A 12,500-nucleotide genomic window follows, 5' to 3' on the forward strand; every position below is an offset into this window, starting at 1 on the left:
AACTTTGGTTTCTCGTTTATTAAAATTCAAAGAGACAGCACACCCTTAATGACAATCATGTTACGCTTTACTCACTTCTCCCAAACCAGTTTGAGTTTCTGTTGAACACAAAGAAGGATATAGTGAAGGAAACTGCCATTGACCTCTATAATATTTAATTTTATTTATTTTTGTCTCAGAATAAGACTTGCAGGGCATCTCTATAAATAAATACAAACACATATTTACAATTGTGTCCTTTCCAATTTCAGTTATGCAAATGTTCTGTGTCTTAAATCTTCAATCTGTCGTCTTAAATCGCAGTCAAATCTTTAAATATGATTGTAGCACATTTAGAAAAGCATTTTTTATTTATGCATATTTATTTTATTTATGTGGGGAACATTGTAAAAATAAATCTGATAAATCTGTATTTTTATCTTTAAATAAAAAAAAATAATAAACATATTAAAAAATTATAAATGAAAAGTCACAGGACTGACATTTGACTGACTGAACTCATAATAATAATACTAATAATAATAACTGAATTAATCATGAAATATGTTTGATGCACATCATTGGGTAACACTTTCACACCTGTGAATTGATTAAGCTGTTCTGAAACGGGATTAAAATAGTTACATTGTTGCTCTTTCACACGGCACAAAGTTTCCAAACGGACCAAAAGAGCTCAAACAAGTCACGTGCGAGTAAACTCTCCTCACATTGGTCAGAGTTTCACGGTTGTTTTGTTGCTGAGCTGTCAGGAGTGTGGTGGTTTGGTGGTGTTTGACAGGGTGTGCGCGACGTGTCTGAAGAGCGAGGAGAGATGCGGTGGGGAGTGATGAGATGCAACGTACTGTATTTAACACTGGGAGAAGACGTGCGACTTCCGGGAGATTATCACTCGTTTGCGGGCATCTCTGCTCATATGCGGGAGACTCCTGAAACTTCCGGGAGACTTGGGATGTCTGGAATGACCTCCAGCTCTACTCATAATTCTCTCTTCATATAGCCGTATGCCTATATATCCATAAAACACTGATTAACTGGGCTCGGATCGTATCGCTTTCTCACTACAATCGATCCGCTCCAGAGTTTAATCAAGCCAAGACCACCTCATTTAAGCGATCTCGGAGGGATTGATTTGCCGTGGATTAGAGTGCAATTGGTGGATTCACATATGCCAAACAAGCTGCGCTAACTGGGCAAACAAGACCGGTTCCCAAACAAAAGTCTGAGGGCTCTATTTTGATGGTCCATGCGCAGAGCGCAAAACACAGGGCGCAAACGCTTTCAGGGCGTGTCAGAAGAATTTAAGGACGGGAAAACCTGCTTTGTGCCATGGCGCATGGTCTAAAAGGGTTGAGTTTATTTTCTTAATGAGTTATAGGTGTGTTTTGAGAATAAACCAATCAGAGTCTCATCTCCCATTACCTTTAAGACCCAGCTGCGTCGCGCCAAGAGCGCATTCGCTATTTACAGGATGCAAAGTAAGTGTAAGAGGAAAAAATGAGCGTTTCACAAGCAAACAGTGAACAGTTAACAGAAAACAGTTAAACAGAGCATCTACTGCGTGAGAATGAGAGATAATGGATCTACTTTCACTTTCACTCTTGGATAGGAAAACCTTTACACACAGACATCAATTAGTCTATAAATAAATAATTTAGGTTGCTAAGCGCAAATATTAGTTTCAAAACTATTTCTAAATTCAGTTCTAATTTCCAGCAAACGAATAAATGAATAATAATAATAATGAAGTGTGCTCAAAAACCTGAGTTATATCCTAAAACACATGCTGAGCCCCATATGGTCTAAAACCTGACAGGTGGGCAAATCTAAGCTTGTTTTTAATAAAACAAATATAAATATGGATATAATAAATAATACTGCTAATAATAATAACATTATACAGAAGCAAATTGTTATGAATGAACTGAAAAAGCCTCCCGAGATGAAGAAGACATAAAAGCAGTGATTTTTCATATTTATGTCGGCTAGAAAATAATATGTTTTGTAATATTTTAATCCTTTATATTTATATTCTATATCTATTCTTATTATATCCTCTATATATCCTTAATATTTAAATGTTTTCATATGTAAAGATATTTGCCTATTGCTCTCTTGTGTGTATTAAGCAGTGTGTAAGCGAGGTGCAACTCTGCGCTGGAGTTTAGACCGGGTTAGTTTTGGTCTAATGAAAAATCTATTATAGTTTCTCAAAATAGCAACGCGCCAGCGGTCCGCCTCAGAACGCCTTCCTTTTTAGAGCAGAACGCCTATGGGCGCACAAATGATTGCTAATGCATTTGCTATTTAAACAGCGTAGCGCAACGCCTCAAAACCACTCTTGCGCCAAGCTGAAACTACCAAAAGACTACTGCGCCACGCCTTGCGCCACACTGCGCCGGGTGTATGATAGGGCCCTAAGTGTGAAAGCACCCTTTGCTAGGCATGGGATGATAACCGCTTTCAAGGTATACCGCGGTTTGGAAAAGTGAAAGTTTTAAAACCGCCAACATGTTCTTCTATCCCGTTCCTAAGGTACGAGTGACACTTTTTATTGACGTTTTTAGGACAGCAGATCTCCAGCAGAAAAGATCTCCAAAGATGTTTTAAATTGTGAAGAAATCAGTGTTTTTGAAACTGATGAAGACAGCAGAAGTCAATAACTCATTTGAATTATTTAGGCTGACATGTCTACTGCTCCAAAATATCTTAAATGTTTCTCAAAATAAAATATATTGTGTTCAAAGGGGAAAAGAGTTTTTGTTTTGTACACAGACATTTAAACAGAGCATATATCACAATACCGTGAAACCCTGATATTTTCAGCACACTGTAGCAGAACAACAATAAAACTCAACTATTAACATCAATGGCTGATTTGTGTCAACATTCTTCACAATATCTTTGTTTTGAGTTACATTCAGTTTAGAAACATCTGAGCTTGAGAAAATGAGGAAATTATCATCATTTTTGGGGTGTACTGTCCCTTTAAGAAGACAACAGACAGAGACTTGCTGATTTAGACTCATGGGGAAATCAGCAAACATCGCTTGTTGTCATTAAATTGCACATCAATCACAATTTATCCAAGATAATGGCAACCTTTCAGGTCATTTGATCAGCAGCGTACACTAAACGGAGGATCCTCTCCTCTGATTAAATCATCACAATAGATGACAAGATTCACACGTGTCTGGGTGCGCTCGAGAACTCACATTCAGGCCAGATTTAAACTGATGCAAATGAAAACGAGGCTTAAAAAGTGGATGCAATAATGATAAAACAATACATATTTCCAAATATATTGCAAATATATAATGATCGATTTATACGTAAAATGATATAAACATAATACATACAAATGCATTATTTTAATGCAAACTTTAAATTTGAGAAGCGATTAACCGCATTGGAACGAGGCACAGTTGAAATCCTGAATGCAAAAAAAAAAAAATCTTTAAACTGCACAAAATAAAGTTTCAATGACTATATAAAATAGGGCTGGACGAATAATCGAAAAGTCATCGAAATTGACATTCAGAAGCCATAATTAGGGCTGTGCGGTTTGGGGAAAATATCTAATTGCATTTTGTATTTTTTTGACAGATATTGTAATTACGATTTGATTTACGATTCAATTTTATAATCAAGCTTCTGCACAATAATCTGTAAGTTAGGGCAACAATTCTGCGACAGCTCTTAAAAATGACCTGTTTTTGTTTGTTGTCAGTGACTTTAAAGCCAAAATATTCCCATATTACAAAAGCTGTTCTTCTTTGACATTAATTCGTCTATTAATGCTTGTGTGGCAGCAGACGCCATAATCCCACTAGTCAGCACTTTCCTGTTCGTTTTCTTTTTTAGTGATGTTTTATAGACAAATTTCGAGAGGAGCACGCCTGCGGTAGCTAAGGGAACATGTGAGAGAAAAGGCGACTAGACAAGTGCTTGATTATTATGCATGATGTATATCTTTGGATGGTGGGAGGAAAACGGAGAACCCGGGGAAAACCCACTTGGACACGGGGAGAATATACAAACTCCTCACAGAAACACCCACCGTCATGGCAGAACCAGGACCGGCAGTGTTCTTGCTGTGGGGCTAATGCTGCGTTCACACCAGACGCAGAATGCACGATTTACATTTACATGTTAAGTGAATGCAAACGCGTGTATAGACATCCTGCGGAGCGAATGGCGCAAATTGTGCGAATGGCGTGGTGCGAATGGAACGATATGCACGAATCGCTCGAGTTTGAAATCGGAACCTCAGCGGACATTCGCGAAGCGTTAACTAATCAGGAGCTTGCTCTTGTGGGGGCGTGATTGTGACGTATCGCCTGTTGTCGGTGTCCCAGGGGAAATCCTCCAGCAGACACCGACAAGAAGTTCATCAAACTGGGCTTGGCTCAGTCAGAGGCACCACTGAAAGCCTCCGTCATCCAGATTCAGTTTCTGGAGGAGTTTATGAGCTCACAGAGCTGCTGCACCTCTGAAAGAATCTAGTGGACTCAGACACAACTCTAAACGTATCGATGCTGTTTTTCAGCCTTCATAAAGCACATAAACACTGTTATTTTCTCAATAAAATCAATGTTAGCCATTTAGCAATGAAGCTAGAGTCACCGGGCAGACAGAAGCCCTGCCCATCACGCGAATCCGCGTCTGTTCTGAAGTGAATTTGACGCGCGAATGAAGTGGGGTTTGACATGCGAATGAAGCGAGTAACCTCAAATAAATCATAATTCGCGGCGCAAATGTCTGCTGAAGTTCAGATTTTCGAGCGCGAGTGATTGGCGCAAAACGCGTATTAAGCGAGTCAAATGCGCAAAACGCTCAATTCGCGCCACGCCATTCGCGCCATGCGCACCGCGAAATTCTCGTCATACGCGCCGCGCCATTCGCGCCGCAGGATGTCTATATTCGCGCGTTTGCATTGACTTAACATGTAAATCACTCGCGTTTGACACGCGTTCCGCATCTGGTGTGAACACAGCATAACAGTGCTAAGCACTGGGCCACCGTGCCACCCGATCTATGGTAAAAGAAGAGAATGGGGAGGAAGGGGGGTTTCTTCCAGACGAAGATAAAGTGGACTGAAGACTGTGGTTGTTTATAGCAGCTTAGGAATCCTATGATTGGAAGATTTTGATTAGCTAATACGAGACCAGCTGTGATAAATCATAAGCACGTGATCCTCTCGAAATTTGTTTATAAATAAACTTTTATTCTCATCACTAAATCCCGACTAAAAAGTGCAAAAATCATGTTGCAAAATTGAGAAAAATATGTCGGATCTTAAAATAAAAATGGTTGCATTGCTATTTTCGGAAAAGTAGAAGAAAATACATGGCATTACTGTTTAAATGTGTTTTAAAGCACAAAATCTTTGCACACATCAACACTTTAAAGCCTTGTTTTCACACACATCAGTTTAAAGGGACAGTTCACCACCCCAAAATTGTAATTTTCACTTACTTTACTCACTCAAGTTGTTCTAAACTGGTTTCTTTCTTCTGTTGAACACAAAACAAGATATTCAGAGTGCTGAAAAATCAGTCATTGACTTCAATAGTACGATCAAAACACGCATGTAAATCAATGAGTATTTGTGTCCAGCATTCTTCATAATATCTTCCTGTGTGTTCAACAGAAGACTGAAACTGAGCACAATTAGAGGAGTTTTCCCTTTTGAGTGAACTGCCCCTTTAAGCATGGCTTTGTTCCCAGACTCCGCCAGAGACACATTTATTTAGACACCTCTTTAATTTCAGTGTGTAGAAGTAACGCAAGTTTTTCTAGTTCTGCCAAATGAAAAGCCGTAGCTGTTGATCAGATCAACATGCAAACCTACCACAGGTCTTACGTTCAGCTCTCGTAAGGCAGACACAGGGAGCACGTCTGTTAAACACTATAGAATACACACAGATATATAGATTTATAAAAGACATATTTACAGATGCAGTGAACAGAGCTCAAGTCAAGATTTTGTGCAATTGCGTTTGTAACAGCTCAGCCGAGTTGAGGAAGTGCTATGCTATGCTGCGCTGCGCTCGTCATTAGCCACGTTTCCACTTATTTTTATGTGCATTCTGGAATATCGCATTCAAATAAAACATGCATACTGGAAACACCGTGTGCATTCATTTGCACAACTGAGGCCCTGCCCACACGAATACGGACATTTTCTAGTCTTCACATCCAAAATAAAAGTTTGTTTTGAAAACAGATCCATGAATATAAATATACACACATGATGCACATATTTGAAAAAATGTTTATTTATTTATATTTAGATAAAAAAAAATAGATATGCGTATGATATAAATTATATATAAACATTTCAACTTCTATGCAACACAATAGAGTTTTGTTTCCATAAACATGTGTGCATCACATATGCGTAATACACACGCTTACAATATGTCAAAACAAACTTTTATTTTGGATACAATTAATCTTTGAGGCAAACGCATGTCATCTCACAGGTAATTCACCTTATTTTTATAGCGTTTTTATATTATATAAATATTGCATTAAAAAACACATGTGTATTGGATGTGCATTAATTTCAAAACTGCGCATTAAATAAAAATAATAATAATGCGCACAACTGAGGGCCTGTCCACACAAACAGTGGTGTTTTCTAGTGTTGTGCAAAAATTTTGCAAAGATAAAAGTTAGTTTTGGCTTAATATATGCATGATGTATTTGTAAAAAACACACACATGCATGCACATATTTGAGACAACGTTTATTTATATTTAGATATAAATATATAGGTGTTTGATACAGATTTAAATTTCTTTGCAACACAATTGTTTTGTTTTCATGTGTGCATCACATATACGTAATACACACACTTACAATATGTCAAAAGAAACCTTTATATTGGATGTGATTAAAACTTTGTGGTAAACACATGTCTTTTCACAGGTGATTCACCGTCTTTTTATTTGCATTATAGAATATCGGTTAAAAAATGCATTTTGGATGTGCATTAGATTCAAAACTGCGCATAATAATGCACACACACAAACTCAGGGGTTTACCAGTGTTGTGCAAAAATTAAGCAAAGATAAAAGTTAGTTTTGACTTAATGTGTGTGTGTCTATATGCATCATGTATATATAAATGCACACATACATGCAAATAAAACTGAGAAAATGTTTACTCATATTTACATATATATATATAYATATATATATATATATATATATATATATATATATATATATATATATATATATATATATATATATATATATATATATATATATATATATATATATATATGATATAAATTATATATGCACATTTTAATATCTATGTAGCAATTGTTTTGTATAATTTTCTTTATATATATGTGTACATCACACATACGTAATACACACACTTACAATATGTCAAAAGAAACCTTTATATTGGATGTGATTAAAACTTTGTGGCAAACATGTCTTTTCACAGGTGATTCACCGTCTTTTTATGTGCATTATAGAATATCGCTTAAAAAAATTGCATATTTGATGTGCATTAGATACAAAACTGCACATTAAATAAAAATAATAATAATGCACACACACAAACTCAGGGGTTTACCAGTGTTGTGCAAAAATTTAGCAAAGATAAAAGTTAGTTTTGACTTAATATAGGTGTGTGTGTCTGTCTGTCTATATGCATCATGTATATATAAAATGCACACATGCGCATATATATATATATATATATATATATATATATATGATACAAATTATATATGCACATTTTAATATCTATGTAGCAATTGTTTTGTATAATTTTCTTTTCATATATATATATGTGCATCACACACACTTAATACACACACTTACAATATGTCAAAACAAACTTTTATTTTGGATGCGATTAATCTTTGTGGCAAACACATGTCATCTCACTGGTAATTCAGCCTTTTTATGTGCATTATAGAACATCTTGTTTAAAAACATGTGTATTGGATGAGCATTAATGTCAAAGATGTGCATTAAATAACAATAATAATAAGGCACACAAATGAGGGCCTGTCCACACAAACACCAGTGTTTTCTAGTGTTGTGCAAAAATTTAGCAAAAGATATTAGCTTTGACTCAATATATATGTGTGTGTCTATATGCATCGTGTATATATAAATGCACACATGCATGCGCATATTTGAGATGTTTATTTATTTTTAGATATGAAATATGATACAAATTATATACACACACATTTTAATATCCATGTAGCAATAGTTTTGTATAGTTTTGTATCCATATACATGTGTGCATCAGATATACATAATACACACACACACATACTGTATAATGTATAATGTATAACAAACTATTTTGCATGCAATTAAATGGCGACACATCATATTTTACAGGTGATTCACCTCTGTTCTCACAATTTCATTGACTTGCATGTTGTATGATAATACTGTGTTTGGTATGAACTCGGCATAAATGGTTTAATCGCCCCCTTCTGGCTTTTAACATGCATTGCAATGCGTATTTGTTATTTGTGTGGACGGAACAGGGAAAACTCCATCTATAAAAACACACATGTACATGTAGACATGGCCTGAGTAGGATCAACATTTGATCTGATGAGAAACGATGTGTATAAACTAAGCTTGAAACCTATTAAGTGAACAAACTCAGTCAGTAAAGAGATGTGGTTTAGTTTGAACAGATGGCATGAGAACAAACCAGCGCATTATAACACCATGTCCTGACTACACGCAAATCCACAAGATTCAGCGACTAGTCTAATCAACACCCATTAAACCTCTTTAAGATTATTAAAGGTACATGCTGTGTGACCTTCTTATAAAAGCTTTCTATCGTTACCTTACACCAGGGGTGCCAAACTTAATTCCTGGAGGGCCGAAGCCCTGCACAGTTTAGTTCCAACCCTGCTCCAACACACTTACCTGTAGGTTTCAAACAAGCCTGAAGGACTCAATTAGTTTGATCAGGTGTGTTTAATTAGGGTTGGAACTAAACTGTGCAGAGCTGCGGCCCTTTTGGAACGGAGTTTGACACCTGTGCCTTACACCTTAACCCTTTAAACTTACACATACCAGCGAACCTGTCCCTAACCTGACTAGTATCCCACCTCAAGAGCCCCAGAAGTGTTCTGCAATACATCATCAACACAGCAAGTACATTTTATTCATCTTTTGAAAAGTACACAGTAGCTAAGAACACTTAATATAGGGTGTGCTCACACAAGGCATGGTCATCTTGCGATTGTCTCCCCTCTCCCCCTCGGCCTGCACTCACATACCATTTTTTGTTGACTGTTCAGTGTAAAATTGCTTTAGTTATCGCGCTTTGTATTATTTTGAGTCGGCTGGGATGCAGTGACACACAGTCAAACATTCTGCTGAACAGATCCAGCACTTTTAACGCTCATAAATGTTGATAAAGTCCTCGTGCTGCAGGTATTAGGAGGTTTGCTGAAGGTGCAGCTGTCGTGCGGTGAGGGGTTTGCGTCTTTAATAAACTATGACAGTTCATTGAACAGTAAAGGCTGATTTATACTTCTGCGTAAAGCGCACGCTACGGTGCAGCCAACGCGTTGACACAGCCCTATGCCGTGGCTGACGTGCACCTCTCAAAAAATTTTAATACACGTCGCAACAACGCGTAGCGCAAGCTCTGTGATTGGTCGGCTTGGTAGCGCTGACGAGTCTGGGCGGGACCGAGAGCCGCGAGGGCGACGCGAGCCTGATGGAGAGATTGTTTACAAGTGTGGAGTCCCGTGAAGGAGCTCCGGATGGAAAGTTTTGTTTGGTGTTTACCTCATGGTTAAAGTTGTCCGCCGGTTCCTGCCTCAAAATGAGCGAGTTTGAGCCACTTGTACATTCAGGAAGCGTTCAGAAAGAACAAAACACCAGTGAAGAACCTCAACACAGAGGAACATTTACACCTCACTGCCAACTAGCGTTTCGGAAGTGTTAATGCAGACCAACAGAGACATATAAATGCACAGCTACGTGCGTTGCATGCACCGTGGGTTACGCCAGTCACTTGAAGCAGAAGTATAAACCAGGCTTAAGAATGATTAATAAATCCATATGAAACAGTCCCTTAAAAGTCACGTCTCGTACTGTAAGCGCCCCTGAGCTCGAAACTGAAGACAAGCGTACTTTGGCAAAGCCCAACCGAACCGCGCTCTGGCACACCTCTTCCAACCAGCCAGGCCAGGCCAACTGAAATGCACCTGAGCCCGATTTCAGAGCGCTCACATTTGTCAATCCTACCTGGAAATGGAGGTCAAACGTGTCTGGGTACGGTTTGAATAGCCTAGTGTGAGTACACCCATAAAGTTGGACAAATATTAGCAGCATTTAACACTGAATAAAGCACATGATGAGCAGCGGCGGTGATTATTGTTATAGTAGTTTATGCTGTTGTTCTAGTGTGACGGTGCAGAAATAGATTAGAAATGTCATGCATCGCTTTCACGCATCTTCAGGACAAAATCTTGTTTTGTTAACATTGAAAATAAGCTTCTACATGAGCCGAAGCGTGTAGTTAGGACATGATGTAAAAGATCTAAATTGTTGTAGTGCTGCTTATAATCAGTCCGTCATCAGTATTATTCTTCTTCTATTATTATTACCTCCAGAACCGTCTTGAGTATCTGTCTGTGCTCCCGTCTCACGCCTTCAAAAGGCGTTCATTGCGTTTCGTCTTCTGAGGCGCAACTCATTTATTAGAGGAGAACAAACCCCACAGTGGAGAATCCTACAGCACTACTTCTCTCACTATTGTTTTACGATTCTCTTTGACCCATAAATTGCGAATGTCTGCGATATTCCAAGTTTGCACATAATCTAATTTATAATGGAAACACAGCTGTATATTTACTCACAGACTGGACGGTTGCGCTTGTTGCTGCAGCGTTGCGTGATGAGCAGCTTCGCAATCCTTAGACCCTTCATCCGGACGAACGTACAACAAAAATAAGGTGACGGTTGCGAAAGTGGCCGCGTTAACCGGGAACGCGCGCAGTAGAGTGGACGTGAGTCCTCTGGTGAACACTCGAAAGCCCTCGCGCTGGATGCTCTTGCGTGTGCAGTCCATAATGCTGCTGTACTGGTACTTTCCTCCGACTCCGTCTGCCTGCAGCCGTGATTTTATCACGTCCACCGGGTACGTGGATAACCAGGATGCGATTCCAGACATGCCGCCGGCGAACAGGAGTTTGGGGATCATGTAGGGATCATCCGGCTCGCAGCCTAGCGAACGCGTCAGCAGATCATAAGCCAGAAAATAAACCCCAAATCCTGGCGTTTCTCGGATTAGCGTGGTCACCATCCCTCTGTTGACGCCGCGCAAACCCTCACGCTGATAAATGCGCGCCAGGCAGTCCAGCGAGTTCTTGTAGACTTTCCGGGAGGAGGACTTCTTCTCGCCCGTGCCCTGCATCTGCATGCGTGTTTTGGCCAGCTCCATCGGGCAGCAGATCACACACTGGATAGAACCGGCCGCTGCGCCCGCCAGAAACTGGTTCAGTGGCGTATCTTCGCCCAGTCTGCGCATGGCATTCCCCTGCACGCCGAACACGATGGCGTTGATGAACGTCAGGCCCATCATAGGGGAACCGATGCCTTTATAAAGACCCAGCACCTAAGGAGGGACACGAGTGTTTAAACATCAGAGGCAGCAGGGCACAAATTCAGGACTACACCTGTAATCAGGAGCTACGTTTCCATCCACCTATTTTTATGTGCACCATGATAAGCATAAGTATTTTACACATAACAACATGCATTAAAAAAAAAACATATGCTCATAACCCAGTAGGACAAACTTTTATTCGATATGAAAAGATGCGCATAAACTATGGTGGAAACACTTTTACTAAACAAATTCCAGTATGTGCATTAAAAAAAAAAAAAGTCATGTGATTTAGCCGTCAGGATTAATGATGATAAATATTTTATTACAAGTCTGTAAGACTTATTTGAATTAATATTCAGGTTATTCACTAAAATATATCATTTAAATCATTCATGGAGCTGAATGCAGTAAATAGTCTGTATAAAAAGGTCAAAAATAAACCTGTGCATTTTATATTCGTCTACTGAGGTGCAACTCATTTATTAGAGGAGAACAAACACCACAGTGGCTTCTGCTACAGTTCTATTTCAATAGGTGTGTTCGACATGAAGCTCAGCTGCAGCCGGTGATCAAGGAGATTAGCAGAGCGCAGGCGGGGGCGGAGTTGAAAACAGCCGTCAAGTCGGACAGCAGGACACTTTGGGGCTCAAAGTTGCAGCAGTCGTGATGACCGATCACGTGGCATCGCCATCATCATTTATTTATTTATAACAACAAAAGATTTACAGTACAAATAAAACAGAATACGGTCTCTACAAACTATAGTTCATTTTTAAAAAATTAGGGAATCATAAATAATTATGAAATATGAAAAAGGGGAAACGAAAAGGTAATATAAACATACAAACGAACAGGCCTATTAAATACAA

General features: G+C 38.8%; 1 protein-coding gene across 3 annotated transcripts in view; it reads right to left on the reverse strand.

Annotated features, from left to right (window-relative positions):
- Positions 1-7,846: 7,846 nt before the first annotated feature.
- Positions 7,847-12,500, reverse strand: part of slc25a29 (solute carrier family 25 member 29) — a 41,190-nt gene continuing 36,536 nt past the window's right edge. The window contains exons 4-5 of one of the 3 annotated variants that reach the window (XR_012395657.1): positions 9,043-11,637; positions 7,847-8,912 (exon numbers count right to left, since the gene is read on the reverse strand). Coding sequence is in view for 2 of the 3 variants with exons in the window: in XM_068215546.2 (XP_068071647.1) it covers positions 10,876-11,637 (762 nt within the window). In the remaining variant the exon portion in view is untranslated. 3 annotated transcript variants of the gene reach the window in all.

This window comes from Danio rerio, chromosome 20 (genome assembly GCF_049306965.1).
Source record: "Danio rerio strain Tuebingen ecotype United States chromosome 20, GRCz12tu, whole genome shotgun sequence".
Classification (NCBI taxonomy): Eukaryota; Metazoa; Chordata; class Actinopteri; order Cypriniformes; family Danionidae; genus Danio; species Danio rerio.